Source organism: Aquila chrysaetos, chromosome 25 (assembly GCF_900496995.4).
Source record: "Aquila chrysaetos chrysaetos chromosome 25, bAquChr1.4, whole genome shotgun sequence".
Classification (NCBI taxonomy): domain Eukaryota; kingdom Metazoa; phylum Chordata; class Aves; order Accipitriformes; family Accipitridae; genus Aquila; species Aquila chrysaetos.
In genome coordinates this window covers 15,984,720-16,001,075 of record NC_044028.1, presented here as the reverse complement: position 1 = coordinate 16,001,075, position 16,356 = coordinate 15,984,720, and the positions used below count along the sequence as shown (strand labels likewise).

The 16,356-nt window shown below is 35.2% G+C and overlaps 1 protein-coding gene across 7 annotated transcripts in view; it reads left to right on the top strand.

Annotated features, from left to right (window-relative positions):
- Window positions 1-16,356, top strand: part of RBFOX1 (RNA binding fox-1 homolog 1) — a 1,358,224-nt gene that overhangs the window by 313,911 nt on the left and 1,027,957 nt on the right. For all 7 annotated transcript variants that reach the window (XM_030002529.1, XM_030002523.1, XM_030002528.1 and 4 more), the window contains one exon: window positions 1,011-1,043. In XM_030002529.1, the coding sequence (XP_029858389.1) occupies window positions 1,011-1,043 (33 nt within the window). The remainder of the gene's footprint in view (window positions 1-1,010; window positions 1,044-16,356) is intronic.

The window sequence follows — 16,356 nt, the reverse complement described above, 5'->3', positions numbered from 1 at the left end:
TAGCTCGGTGTCAGTCTTAAATTTGTGAGGAGATTATTAAAAGTTTTTCAACCTAATAAAGTTGCGACAGTATTGGGACATAAAGTTCTAACAAAGATTTTTGTTTTACAAACACAGTTTAATGGCTTTCATGGTCTAATAACAGCTTATTAACGTTGTGTGTGCTATTTGACCTATAATATTAAGGTATATCTGTGTCTATTTAAAGTGTTTGTGTTAAAGGTACTTTAATATAAACGACAATTATATCTGTATTGCTTGAACTGAATTTTGTGCAAGTTTGTGATAGTAGTTGATTTAGTTATGGTTTGGTGTCTAAAGCTAGAGAGATACAAAGTTCAATTTAATTCCTTGGTTGACAGAGAGAAATAGTTGCTGCGGTTCCATGGCTGTTTGGGAGAGAAGTACGTTTGTGCTAAGTACAGCCTTGGTTGCTCCGAGTCAGAACTGGAGCAGCGCCCGGCCTCTTCCCACTGGGGCCCCTGCAGCTCCCTTGGTGCCAGAACCCGGAGACCTGCACCCGATACAGTATGTCACTAGTGAGAAGAAGCTGGCAAGTCTTTCTTTGTCACACTTTATGTGGAATGTGTTCTTCAAACTTGCTGTTGCTTCTAGCACCATGAAACTAAGCCGGCTTGTTTTCAAAGTGTATCCTAGTAATTGTCTTGATGTGCTAGAATGGCTTATAGTTGCATTACTCATCATTTCCATTCAGAAAAAAATTAAAAATTAGTAAAAATAGAAAAATATTTTTCCAGTTCTGTTTTGGTATGTTTCCCAATTTTTTTAACCAGTATTCCTGAATATTACTGTACTCTTAATTTATACTTGGTTTTGCCTTCTGATGTGCATGAAAGGTGAATAGTCTCCTCACAGTGTGAAAGACAGTTCTTTTCAGTTCCATTCCCTCAAGCCATAACAACCAATTGATGTCAGTTACCTCAAAAGCAAATTAATCCCACTCCTGTTTTGTTGAATCAATACTAATGCATTTTTCCTGTAATTTTCAGGTTTTGACAACGCCGGCTGCCAGCAAAGCTGAGGTAAGAAATCCTGTCTTATACTGGTGGAATGTTAAATAGTTGTCTGCGCTTTTGATAGCGGGGCTAGCTTTCTTACAATTTTGGGGTGAAAATTTAAGAGACTTCAGTATGGCACTTTTGCTGCTTCTAGTGTTCAGTGAGCCAATCTTTGGAGTTCTTGTCTCGTTGTAACAATGTTTAAGCTGATAAAGTCCTCCTAGGGAAGTTTTACCATTTTGTAGGTATTTCTGAAGATTTCCATGGCATTGAAACCACATAGTTCAGAGCTTTGTTAAGCATGTGTTATAATTTTCCATCAACAGAAGGTGGCTATCTGACCTTTTCCCTATGCCCTTCAATTTTTCTACTTTGCTTCACAGCAAAGAAGGTATTGTATCTGCTCCAAAGTCAGTTCTGGTGGTTGGCATACATTCCCTCCAAGTCCACATCTAGCTTGCCTCACTTACCTGGTAACACATGACATAAGCTGTGTGAACAGACTGGGACATGAGAGAGAAGTTTAGTTTTATGACAGAATGCCACTAGCTGAATTCTTGTTAAGTTTTGGAATGACATTAACTGTATTGTATGTTGCCTGCGTTGGGTACTTGACATTGCTATAATTTAGGTTGATCATTTTGGATTTGCATTTTTTTTGTCAGCTTTTCTATTCATGTGTGAGTACTTTACATGGTCTTAATGGGTCTAACGCTATTCTTAGAGGTGAAAATATTATGATTATTGGAGTATATTTTGAATAACTGATTGCTAAAGTGAAAATAGCAGTCCTTTGTGACCACTAACATGTGTTATACTGCATTTGTCTCTTGAACATTGCTGTTGAATAAGTCACTGCACTTTTAATAACTGACAGATATTTTTATTCAGTGCACAGTTACTGACTCATTTAAATGTAATGTCAATTGGACGCTCAGAGCGTTTCTATATGAAGCAGGTCTCAGACTCACAGTAGGGAATTTGTGATGTACTCCAAAGCTAATGTTTAACTATGACAAAATGTCTAGGTGACTCTAACTGCTGTAGTCAGATAAATTTTTAATATGAACCTTTGGTAAATTAAATTGCATTATTAAAGAGAATAGATAAACTGTGCAAGTTACTTTAAAGAGCAAGGACACAAGTTCACTTGCATACTGTAAAAGAATGACATAATTCATTTTTATTTAGATTAAGACTGTATAGTATTAGTGTTCAGTCTTGCTGGTCTGATTCAATTGCATACTTGGCTTGTCTCAGAGAGTTTTGGGAGTAGGATTTATATCTGGTTTTTCATTGTTGCACTATTTAAAATGCCTATTGCTCTTATATCAATAAAGTCCACTAATAAATAGTACTTTCAGTTCCTTGTTTTGTAATGGGATTTTTTGGGGCTTAGATTTGTCACTGTACAGGTTCTACTATCAATTTTTGTCCCTTATGAAGTCTGTTTTCTCATTTATTTTTAAAATGTTCCCATATACTTTTTTCTTTTGTGTGTGTAAAATTCTAGAAATATTACAAGTTTCTGAGCTGGTCAGTTGTGTTGCTTTGTTAGTACTTTCACCATCTGAAAACCTTAAGAGAGTTAACACATTTGGTTGTTCTTTAAAAAAGCTTTTCAGCTGGCCTTTGTGCTTCAGCCTATGGACCAGCTGACTTAGTAGGCACAAATCTATATGTAAGAGGTTATTGTTAGATGCTGTTTCTCCCATTCATGAAAGTACTTAGAAGAAATGTCCAAGTTCCCCAATACAGGGAAAATCCTAATTGAAGGTAAAGGATAATTAAGTGCTTTCCTGAATCAGGACAGTAGTGTTGTTTGTAAATAGTCCTACTGAATTCAGTGGAATAACTCACAAGAATAACAACTAAAAAGAATAAAAAGCATGCAGAACTGGTTGCTGAGTTTTTGAATTAGACACAGTTTTCAACTTGAGGGAATGACTTCTTTGACATAATGGCAAACTTCCCAAGATTTCTTCCAGGGACCTACATAGCACACTCTATATTAGGCATAACAGTTTGGGTGTATTTTGAGGCTAACATGCCTTAAATAACTGTGTGGATGACATACAAAACATTTCCTCAGGTTTGAGAATAGTGGTACATGAGTGATCTCATGTTTTGACTGATTTTTTTTTTTTTTTTTTTTTTTTTTTTTTTTGGACTCTTTGGTCTTCCTGAACAGTTCTGAGAAAGGTAGAAGCCAAAATAGCCTTGTTCTGGCTTACCTTTGCATCGTGTCTTAACTCATCTGAGCTCCTCAGTTCTTTGCTACCGTATAGTGCTTGTGTCACAAGATCTCTAGTCTGCTTTTGAAAAAAAAAAAAAAAGTACATACGTTTGCTTTCTAAAATCTTTTATAAGAACTGCTCTTTCGTTGTTCTTCATCCAAGTAGTCTTGAAATCTGATTATTCCTGTTCTTCTTAGTTGACATAGCTGTGTTCCCTTCCTGAATTTTGTATGAAGTCTGAATGAAAACTTAGCATGTTTGTATTACTATTGAATGTTTTAGGAAGATACAAACAAGAGTTTGGTTTTTTTTTTTCCCAAACGCTGGTTGCCACATACCAACTGTAGAGAAACAAGTACATCTAGAGGAAGCTGTCAAGTAATCCAAAGACCTTTCTTCCATCTTTTAACACAAAGGGGCAATAAATAGTGACAGAGTCAAAGCTGTAGGCAGCAAAGCCTTCCATGAATAATTGCCGAATCTGCCTACACTGTGTCTTTTAGTGTCATGGTCTTGTAAATAGGCAAATTAGAAGCATCTTAAAAAAGAGTAACTCGTACATAGGTAGTCAAATATGAAGATTTTTATAACAAATTACTCTGGTCTCTTGCACAATAAAACACATAACGAATCGTGTTAATGTCATTACAAAATGGGCCTGAGAACAGTCTCAAATACAGCTATACACTGTATAAATTGCCATAACATACACAATACTTTATAATAAAATTTTCACATAATTCCCTGGAACAACATAGTTTGAGGAATGACTTTTTCCAGGTCTGCTAACTTTATCTAATAGAGGTATATGGCAGTCGAGTCCTTTTATTGCTTTTCTGAACATGCATTTGTCCCCTTCAAGACATCTCATTCAGTAAACTATGTGGCTCATTCCAGAGTGTCCTTCTTTCTAATTAGCTGTTAGTATAAATAATCTTTATGTTGAGGAAAGCATCATTTCTTTTACTCTTTTTGAAACAAAAGTTGTTACCAAAATAGAGAACAGAAAGCTGCTTATAATTCCTGTTTTCCTCCCCAACTTTTGAATAAATGATTGTGAAGTTCAAGGCCACCTTCTTGTGAGAAGTTAGAGGTCATGCATGATGGCAATACAAGTTTAGTATAACTGTGTGTAAGCTCTCTGCCTGCTTTTATGTGAAGAATGTCAAGGCAGACTTTTTTTACTCTCCTAAAGAAAAGGCTGCCAATATGTCTCAATAAAACTGGAAATCAAAATCAGCTCAAAGCCAAGGAGGTTATTAAATCAGAGTTTAAGGAAAACCTCAGAATAGTAGGCAGAATGTGGCTGTAACGATAACAAAACTGGAACTGATTTATACTGCAATCCATAAGGTCCTTGTTTATTAGAAATGTCATTGTTAAGCCCCCCCACTTCCCTTACGTGGAAGGGATAGGTCAGACCTGGTGAGCGGTATGTTTCTGAAAAGACCAATAAATGTATTACACTTGAGTCGCCCTTTTGCTGCTGTGTGTGTGGGGTGGAGAGTGGAGAAAAATCCTGTGACAGGACTGACAATTGTTTCATTTATTTTTTGTTCATAAAATGTTTATGAAAAATCATGTATGCTTGTGTTGCTCTGGAAATATGTTTGCATGAATGATGTGAGAGATGCATATGCAAGGTGTCTTAAACCGATATGGTCTGAAAGCCATTCAGTGCATTTGTACTTGCTGATATTATTGTCTGTTTGCATTACACTAATGCCTAGAGGCCCCAGCTGGAATCATAGTCTTTCAGGTTTTGTACAGGCATGTGTTACACAGTATTTCGAAGGTCTTATGCACTTACGTAGCTAATACATGAAATGGCTAGAGCAAAATGAAGCCGTGTAGCAGGTCAGTAGCAGAACCATGGGGTTTCATTTCCAGTAAGACCATACTATCTGTTTTTCCAAGTTTTAATGCAGAAGTGAACTAACTCATTTTTGAAAAGGAGACAGTAAAAGACTGTGTGTAAACACATAGCAGAACTTTCTAAGAAAATATGCATCTACCAATATTGTTCTGCTATTATTGTTTCGATGGTTTGCAGTGCGCTCTGTTCCTAGTAGGCTTACAATTCTTTTTGCTAGTATACGAGTAATTTTTAAATCCTGTTGGCTGATTTATTTCTATGGGAAAACTATTTTATCAATGGAAACTTTATTTGGGGAAACATGAATACTTGGTTGGATACTCTTAGGAAAAATTGCAGGTGTTGTATTAAAAATCCATGGTAGATAAAAACATGTCATTCAGTCTTCCTAGCCTCTGTGTCCTACTTTATTCTCCAAAGCACGCTTAACATGCAAGGACCTAGCCTGCCATCACTCTGGGGTAAGTACATGCTCAGGACAGAAGACATTTCCATTTCTATTTTCAGATTGTTTTTTCAGAATGAATGAATAGGTTATAGCCTCTCCCTTTTCTGATGCATCGATACTTTGTGTCAGACGAGGCATTTGATTGAACCTATTGCATTGTTAATCCTATCCAGCTGTAAATTTTCTCTTCCTTAAAAGAGGAATGAGGCATTGAGTGGTCAGTCATGATGGCTGATAAAGAATTTGCTATTAGTATTTTTTTTAATGTTCATATCGTTAATGTATTTAGAGCAAGAAAATATTTGCGTTTTAAAGACCAGTAGCAATTTCTATACAAGTGTAGCCTAATGCTTTCCATATAGTTATAATGACGATTATTTTAAGGGTTTTACCATCTCTATAGTTTGTAGCAGGACTTTAGAATTTATCAAGAGGATAATTATTGCAGTAAGATGGTCCTTTTTGCTTGATCTGTTGAAATTCCTTCAAATTTGAGTCATAAGCTATCAGAAATTGTATATGAATAGGTATCACTAGTTTTTTTTAAAAAAAAGATAATTGCAATCAGTTGATAATTGTTTAATATATTACTCCTAAGAATATTCATAATTTTAAGTGTAAATTCAAGAATTATGTGTCAGAGTAATTTTTGCTTTTCCACTTTTTAGTACTGAACAGTTAAAACTGTGCAGAAGTTATTTTGATATTTACCCATAAATAATTTCCACTGAAAAGTATTTTACGAGTATATAAGCTGAGTAAGGGTCTGAACTGCCACTGAAAGGTGTCTACGGGTAATTCAGTGTCACATATAAATCCTGCTGAGCACCTACCTGTGTCTTCAGATACCTAATAAACTCTTGATTGTCGGTGACGGGAAATCCCAGCTGTAGCAATTATCTTGACAAGTTAATATGGACATTCCAAATGTGGCAGAAAAGAAATTCATAGCAGTGCATGCCTGGTAGGTGACCTTTGAACGTGATTTGAGTGCACCTCCCTCTGAACACTTAAAATACCTGCCTTCATTAGTATTTGTGAGATTCCCCTCCAACTTTTATTACCAAAGGCAGAATCCTGACTACCTTTTATAGTTTCAAGGTTTAACCACAGTAGTTACATATATATGCATAAAACCTGTACAAAATGGATGGGAAGGAATTATAGAAAGTTTTCATCCATTTTTTACTTGAGTATGAATTTATAGGATCATGCTCCTTCAATATGAAATCTTCTACAGTAATTTTAAGCTGTGCAGTGCGAGAGACGGTCTTGCTGTAGCTGCTACTGTAAAACCTAATTTGCTGCATAAAATATGAGAGCTATAGTGAAATATGAGCCTGGAGAGCAACTCTTTTGATCTTGAGTAGTCAAAAGGTTGGCATGTATAATGCTATGAAAATAAATGATGTCAAAACTGTAGGATATAATTTATGGTTTGGGGACTACTTTACTCATAGAAGCAGAAGCTTCTACCATTGAAAAGCAAATAGTTCAACAAAAGATAATGAATGGAAATGACAAACTTTCATAAAAAACCCAAATCTGTTGAATCATGCAATACATCAGTTTAGACATAACCAGTTGACTAATTTACTGATTATACATTATTAAAAAGAGCATTTGTAAAAGATAGGATTGGAACTTCAGCCTTTGTTTTGTATTTCTTTAAATAAGTGCTAGGTATTAGCTGTCATCCAGTTTGCCAGAGACTTGGTCACGTAAATTGTCTTTACTCGATTCCACTGACAAAAGCTTGGGGCTTGTAAGCTCTTAAAATTGATCTTTTTTTCAGCTGTCCCAGTACAGTCTGAAGGTATACCCAAGTGCTTCATGGTGCTTCTAGGAGAGTGATTGCAAAACAACATCATAGTATTTGTTGACTAAAATCTTTATCATTACTATACCATGCAGATTCTTCTGTGTGGCTCTGATAGCTGAGACTCCCATTGCCTATACAGGTTTCAGACTAGGATTTTTGTTTTTAATGTTTGTATGAAAAATGGTTCATGGACTAAGTCAGCTACCTAAATTTGTTTAATTTAAAGATGACAATCTTCCCTAATAAAGTCTCTATCTCTGGAAAGTCTTTTAATTGTTTGTTTAGATTTGTTTGTTTTGTTTTGTTTTAGACCCTCTATCTTTCTTTCGAGGTCTGCTTTGTTAAGTTCTCCTAGGCTTCTCTTTTGTCCTTTTGTCACTCAAATGCTGCTCAGTCCCTTTGGTCAGGACTCTAAAGCTGTGTATGGAACATAGTGTGACATAAGTCTGGCTTTTTGTTCAGACTGGGATTTCATTGTATTTTGGAAAGTGTGCTATTAAAGGGGAAGTCCCCCCGTGCACACCCCAGAATCTGTTTGGACAGGACTCCTACAGAGGCTTTTGAAGGTAACTAGATTTAATAAAATAATGACAACCGTGAACCATCATGTATGCCTTTTCTGTGCGTATTCGTGCGTGCACAACTTTTAATAGTATGTTGTTCCAGAATATGTTTCAGCAATGCGTATCAGTGATTTGATGGCAACAGAAATGAATATAAGCTAGTCTCACTAAAGGGTTAGTATTGACTACAAAGTGCACTCTGTTTATTGTTTCTGTTTCTTAGTTTACTTCTATGTCTTCTTGCTAAAAGTTGTAAGTTTTTGCCCCCTGTACGAGGATCTTAACATGTTTTGATGAAGATTTTAAAGATGCCCTATTAATCACACTTTTCTCAGTCCTTTTGTTGTGAATTTGAAGAGTATCATACTGTCAGAACTGTAGATGTGCCATATTGATCTTGATGATTAAATCAGCCAAAGGAAACTTGATTTCTAAGGGAAAACTTAATATTCTCAAAGCTGAATGTCTCCTAAATATTCATAGGCTACAAAAGTTGATCAAGTACCTTTGTTCTCTGATTATTACAGTGAACAGTGACACTTAGTTCAGATTCTCATCATATTAATGTGATGTAGTAATATATAAATTCATGTGTATGTGTTTTCAATCATGTGAATATGCAGAGGTAACTTTTTTTTCTATCTTGGCAAGGCAGGAAGATAAATAGGTGAAAATGTGTATGTGTTTGAGCGATAAAGTTGGTTTAATGATTCTTTGGGAAAAACTCCCTGTGGTACATACAGTAGTGACTTGATTGAACAGGACAGAATCATGCAGTTCAATTAATGTGCAAATATGTGTTCACTGAACTTTCATTCCATTTATCACATGGACATGGAAATAGGGTCATTTTTTATCTCTGTATTATGTATATGACATCTTAGTTTGCTTCTTGCACGTTGCTATGGGAAAAATAGCAATGTGGCACACCACAGGCAAAAAGAATTGGAGATAAATTCCTCAGCTGTCACAAACATCTTTAAGTAGATCTTTGTTTGAAGATAAACCTCTTCCTGCTGCAAGGATTAACATTAAGAAGGCTTTTGCACACTCTTTCCATTAAAATTGTATGCATCTCTTGGCCATATGCTGTGAAAAATCATTGGTAACAATTGTCATGTTTATGAAGTACCTAGTTAGCAAAGAAAGTGTAATCACAGAAAAAATTCAGAAGGAAATTTTAGTTGAAAATACATTAGTATTCACCATTGGTTATTTAAAATAAGAAGCCACCCATTTCCAAGTAAGTTTCTTTCTGATGCTTATAAAGGTTTTCTTCCATCCTTAGACGTAGTGAAATTTGTTTGGGGACTGTTCTCTTTCTTTTGACTAATTATTCTAAATCAGGTTATCAAGGGTACAGTTGGTTATTCAGTTTATACACTGAAAACCTACACTAGAAATTCTGTTATTGAAAAGTATAGTGAATAAAGTTTTTTCTTTTATTTTATTTCTATAATTGGAAAAAAAAAAGTGTTCTTTTCCCTTGATATTGAACAAAACCAATTCATAACAACAGGGGAAAAAGATGGAATTTCATCAGTACAATGTAAAATAATGTGATAAAAGAATTCCTTTCCTAGGTACCTATAAGAATATAGAAATGTGGTTAAAATTTTCATTGTTCTATTTCATTGATTGTCTAAAGTAAAGACCTTTTGGCTGACATGGGCAGCTGTATAAATTAAAGACTAGCTGAATTCCACATGGAATTGTAATCTTTGCAGGCAAAGCTTATAACCTTTAAACAAACTGCAGGCCAAGTTCTCTGCCATGTAAATTGGCAGAGCTTCATAAACTTTAATGGAGCTGTGCTTTAATGGAGCTATGCCAGTTTTTAAGAGCAGTGAATGTGATCTTAATTTAGGTAGAAGGTGGCAGAAGGTTAGGAATATAAAGAGTCTAAATTATTAATTATCAGTCCCCACACCTCACTGTTAAACAGGAAAAAGTCCCATTGGCTTGGGGACTGCAATGTCTGGTCAAAAAAAGATACTTTCTCAGCAGTTATTTAGTTCAACAACTTAATGCCTTCATTAGTGTAATAGAATGAATCGCTGCAATGTAGCGCACTCTGATTTTGGTCTTTTCCTCAGCTACTTTTCTACCTTAAAGACACCAAGAAAGAGCTTTCAGTCTGAAACAGAGCTAAGCACCTATCAATGTATTGCAGTTAACTTGGGTTGACACCTGTTAAATATGATCAGTTTTTTCATTTACTGTCTGTGAGCTGAGGTTAACATGATAGCGATGCCTTTCTAGGTGCATGCACATATGCAAACACAAATATCATGAGTATACTAATTTTCTTTGTATGGGTAAAAGATGCGAGTCTACTAATATTTGAAATAAGGCAGTACTTGATGATATGCAAAGAAATAAGCCTGTCCTATCAGTGAAAGAGTAAGTAATATTTTACAAAGGCACTAGACCAGTAGCACTAAAGTGACTGCATAAGACGTTGTTAAAAACTGTATTATGTAAAAATGTAGAAAAGACCATATTTCTTATTAATTAAGCCTTGTACTGCTACTTAACATTGTGCACAAAATGGGAAAAACAGATATTTTGGCAAAAGTTTATGAATGAAATACAAGTAGTTTGGAGAAAACACAAAAAACCTCACTAAAGTGCAAAAGTAATGTAGTTTTCCTTCAGTACAAAAACATTGATTGCAGAAGTTATAGAGTATTATGGTTTTATATTTAGGGGAAATAAGGGGTTTGTAAAAAATAGGTTTTACGTAAGTTAATTCACAAGTAAAGCAATTCTGAACCAAACAGCATTTTGTTTTGGGACTTCTTTTCTTCACTAGGTGGTTTGGAAAGGTGCTGCTGACCATTCACGTTGTATGTCTTAAACAAAAACTTACTAGCAATACTTGCTGCAGAGGTGAATAGCCAGACTTACAAGGTGGTATTTGGGGGAAGTGTGTGTTTGGTTTGTTTTTTTTCTTTTTCTTTTGACTGAAGTATTAAAATTGTTTGCTTTCCCACTCATGTTTGACTAGCTATTACCTATGTTTCATATCCTCCTGTAAAAACATAGGGTTCAAGGGGATTTAAGACTGGAGTGGCTGTTTGGAGAAATGCTTATATTTCTATAATAGAGGCAAGAAAAAAAAGTGTTGTTCTGTGGCTCCTGCTTTTCATAAGGTGAGATTCTGGGAAGATGAACAGTAGTTACCTGTATTGGTGTACCAGTGGTACAGGTACCTGTGGTGTATCTGCTGCAGGGAGAATGGAAGAGAGAAACTCCTGCCCAGTCTTAAAAAAGGTGAAGAAAATAGATTAATAGACTTGGGAGAGAGACTGTCAGGTCATAAAAGAAAGTGGGGAAGCTGAGCAAGTAATAGGTGAAATATACCCCTTTCTCCTCCTCAGTAATGACAGCTTTGAAGAAGGGTCAACAAGGCATAGCCAAAAAATTTCCTCTTCTATCCCTTCAATCTTGAGTTTTCTTAGATGGCATAATTAAAATATTTCTGTTGTGGGTGAAGCAACTGTATACTTTGGGATACAGAGGAAGATCTACATCTTTCACCTTACAAAAGAGGAAACGGCAGAGGGCAGCCCAGGGTATGTATTAGCTTGTTGAGGCACTTTTTTTTCCCCAGCAGATCCACATTTCTTTGCCATTGAAACAGGAGTCCGATTTCTGGTCTAATAAAGAGTTTCCAATTACCTTGAGTCTGAAAGTGGTTTATTCACATTATGATGAATTATTCGCATACGATGAATTATTTACAGAATGACTAAAGTGTTTTCCTAACCAAAGGATACTGTCTGTTTGATTGGGAGTTTATGATTATGAGACTAGGCTAAAGCCTTCAAAATCATCTTTACAGGGTTTCCATAACAGAACAGACTAACTCACAGCAGTTGGTTTGAAAATTACTCCTCCTTGCTGTATCTCATTTTCTTCTTCCTTAGTGCCCTTTATCCCCAAAGGACATGGTGAATGTTGTAGTGTATAGGATTTGAAGAAATTCAGAGCAGATTTCAAATCATCTAGAGAAGCTCAGTGAGTTCAATCTTTTAAACTCAATTACTTCTTTCTGCAGACTTTACATTCTTAGACTTCAAACATAACAAGAGAATTTCTTTCCTGCTCTGGATTCAGTGAATGTTTATGCTGTAACTTCTCTGGGGAGGCAAAGTAGCTCTCAGCTGACCAGCTCTTCGTATACAGCATGATTTTGAAAAAATGAAATTGAAGACAGCATAGTATTTGAGCTCTAGGTGATATATTCTGGCAAATAACAGAAGGGCATCTACAGATAAACATAGATGATTACGTGTTGGTAAAGCCACCGATTGTTAAGAGACCAGAAAAATGTTCTAGGAGGAAATGTCTGTGATGTTTGATGAATTCTACATTCACTGCAACACCTGCATTACAAAACAGCTTTCTAAATCAACACCAAGAATGTACTTAATTTATAAAGTCAGTGTTCTAAGAACTGTATTAAGTTCATTAGTTTAGTTTGTCTTGCATTGACAACTTAATACTGTTTTTAAGTTAGTTTTGAAGCCTACTTTCAGAAGAGAATCATAGTAGCAGTTTAACACCTAGACTAATATTAACAGGAAGCCAAACCAAACAGGCAAACTAATTTAAACCTGTCTCTGTTGAACTTTTAATAAATACTTTATTCATTGTTATATGGACAATATATTCCATTATGATTCTCTACTGCTTAGTACAGTATTTTAGGAGAGATGTTACAGAAAACTCAAGAAGAGTTAGAACAGCAGTAACAAGTATTTTTGAATGTGGCTGTAGCTGTAACTGGCAGAAAATTAGGTTTATGGCTCTTTACTGAATAATTTAAATACCAAATTAAAGGAGTCATGTAGAGTAGTCAAATGTGTCTCTTCCAATAATTATAAGTGCATTATGGTAGAGACAATGAGAAAAGTTTAGCAACTGTATGAGCCACTAATTGAGCTGCTTCTCCCACAGATGATTTGGCACTTAGTTCCATATCACCTATAGCTAGTCTCACTGAGATACTCTGCTGTAAATAGTAGGTGGCTTCACATTAGCTTCTAGATTGCAAAACTGTGTCTAAAATATCTCTGATCTCTTGGTCTCTATACTGCCCATATAGAAACTGGCAGTTTTCTGGGTTTTTTTTCTGACCATATAATCCTTCACTAGAGAACACTAAGCTGAACACTAAGCTGTCAAAACCAAAACTGTTTGTAGAAAAGACTGGTAAAATGTTGGTGTATTCTCCCCCCCCCCCCCCCCAAAGTGGTAGAATTGTCAGAAAAACAATACGATGACCCAGTCCAAAATTCCCTTTAGTTCTGAGATACTTTCTGGGTTTTTTTTTTTTGTTGTTGTTTGACTGGGGGCTGAAGAATGGAAGATGTTTTGTCAAAAAAGTTACAAAGATGAATCCCAGTCTTAATAATAGAGAACATATTGTCAGTGACTTGATAATCTGTTACGCTGGTACTGAAATGCCATCAAGTATGTTACCAGAGGGCACTGTGTTAGACTTTTCCACTTCTGGATAAGATGGTCTAATTTTCCTTTTGTATTTGCAAATGATCACTTTGTATTTTTTCCAATTCTAACAGTTAGGATTTTTTTTTAAAAAGGAGACTTACAGAGTAGTAATTTGAATTTAAGGGGTGCATTCATTTTCAAAGTGGGTGCGGTTGTTCTCACGTAGACATGTATTTGAACTTTTTTGAAGGTTTCTCAAGGTGGAAATTGTCATGCCATGGACAACACTAGAAAACTAATATTACAAAATATTTTAAGCAATTAACCAACCACTGTGTGGCCCCAACTGCAGAAACAAGGCTTTGAACAGTGAACTGAATTTTATTCCCTGGCTTTTCTGTTTTCATTTTCTTAAGCAGGGAGTCTTCAGGTGTGTTTTGTTCCTGCAAAGCATGGTCTGTGTGTCCACATCCAGTTAATGGCAAATTTTTAATAACAGGCTTCACAATATTTCACCCATATGTGCTCAATGTTCTGATTCTACCCTCCTAACTGACATCCATATACCAGAGTTGCATGCTCTTAGAGCAGGACTGACGATGTGGAAAATTGACGTATGTGGTTTTTGTCACCAAACTCTTTAAAAATGAAAAATAATGAAACAATCCCTTTTTCCTTTTTATAAATGTTGTGAAGTGAAGACATGTGATTGCATTTTGATTAAAAGTAATTACAAGTAACCTTAATTAGCTCCTGATCCCATGAGTTTAGAGGAATGCTGTCTTTAAAAAGAACTAATATGAAAAATTAGTATTTCCTGAATATTTCCATAATGAAGAAGAATATTTTTTCCTTCGTGCTTTCCTAGTGTTTAAAAAGAAAGAACTCTGAAACAATAAATCAAATTTAAAATGCCCAGAAGAAGAACACAGAAGCTACAAGGAACCTCATTGTCATCATTCCCATAACTGATTTTAAACATTGGATTTTCATGGATAGGTAACCATTTACTTTCTACATGAGTTGCTGTGATAAGAATTTATTACAGGACCTCAGGGAAATGTTGTTACATCTATTAAAAAAAAGTTACCATTAATTTTGTGGAATTAGAACATCGATTTAATTTGGCCTCCTTTAATTGATGTTAGGTAGCTTGGGAACTGATGTCCTCACTTTGTAAATGCACTTAATCACTTCTTGCTACAAAACCTTGAATGTAATTTTTCCAATCAGAGCTGACAGTTGTAGGGTTAAAGCTCAAAGCTAATAAATTTCCATGGACTAGATACTGTACTACCTGGTGTCCTTCTTCAAAAATATTTATACTGCAAAGTAAGTCTGAATAATTTTAATTAGATAATCTCACTAAGTGTTCTTTTGCTAAATAAATTTTATTTGCTCATGTTAGCACGGTAATTCAATTTGGTGATATTTTTCTTCATGGGAAAAAATATTCCTCTGCTTTGTACGGTTGTCAACTAGCATACCGTGGAATGTAGTTTAAATACATGGTCAGAGGGCCTGGAATTAAGTGGCACTTCAGTTGTCATTTCTGAAGGCAGAGGGGTTTTAGCAGCATGTGGACAAAGACACTGTCAGGTTAAAAGTCATGCAGTTCACAAAAGGAAATGTCAACATGCTCAGGTTAATGATGGCACTTTAAATGAATGATATGGAAATAATTTCTTTAAAAATTAGTCTTATTCTCATTTGTGGTATTTCTTCAACATTTCACACTTCGTTTGGAGAATAAAAATAGATTTGCGAGAGAGGTGTTTTAATGACTTATTCCTGATGAATAATCATTGCTGAATCATAGTTCTCCCTGGAGATCATGACCCAAATAAGAATGAGATGTGGTTGGGGGAAAAAATAAGAACTCCAGAAGTCCTTTTACTATAGAATAGCACTTCTCATTGAAGTTATTTCCCCTGTCATAATTAGTCTTGTTTATGATCTCCAGCTTTTCAGGCTATTAGTAAGATTAGTAATCTTTTTTTGTGTACTACTAGTGAAGAAGGTTCTGTTTATCCATAATGGAGCCCACATACCAGCATGGTATGCCAGCAATCCTCTTCTACTTTAGCTCCAGTGCTGAATTACAAGTGTAAGGCATTTCTAATCAACTGTCTGTGGGATTTACTCATGCTGTAGAAGAAAAAGGTGATCTCTCAAGTAACTGTGACTTTGTGTGCTCTTTTTAGTATACTTTCTTGACTCCATAAATTGGGATACAGTATTTTCAGTAGCTGGTCCATGACTCTGAAAGACATTTCGTTGAGCTGGCAATGGGAAGGGATTGCACTATCCCCTCATCAAAATGCCAAGCTCAATTCTTCACTTAGTTCTCACAGAAGATGAAAAAATTCTGAATGAGGCAATCAAAGACAGAAACAAGTCTTTTTTTAGTGGCTACTTTTTTTTTTTTTTTTTAAGGTGGGCAGATAAGAGTAAATTTGTGAAAATAAAAAACAAGTTTAACAATTCAAAATTATATGAATAATTAACTAAGCAGCCCTTGGAGCTGAAGCCTTTCAAAGCCATAACAGCAGAACTTGACCACAACTAAATTATCTGTTCTATGGACTTCCTCTTTTTCATTTAGTCTTTAGAAACATTTATTTGTATCTATGGGCAAAATTAGTTTGGATTTTCAATTTAATGACTTGAAGTCTACTCTGTAAATGCATAGTAAAGGGAGAATTTAATTGTACGTTTTCTTTTAGAACTGTTTGTTTTCTTGGTCAAATGATAATTTTTCATAAAAATATTGTAAAATGTGTATTCTCCTGCCTTAAAAATAATAAAGTTGTTTTGAATTTATGAATGAGAATAAACAGCCTTATTTCCTGAGTGATTGTAACTCTTCTCAAGTAAATACATTACTAGGTACTTTTTTATGAATGTAAAATACTAAATAGATCAAAGCAA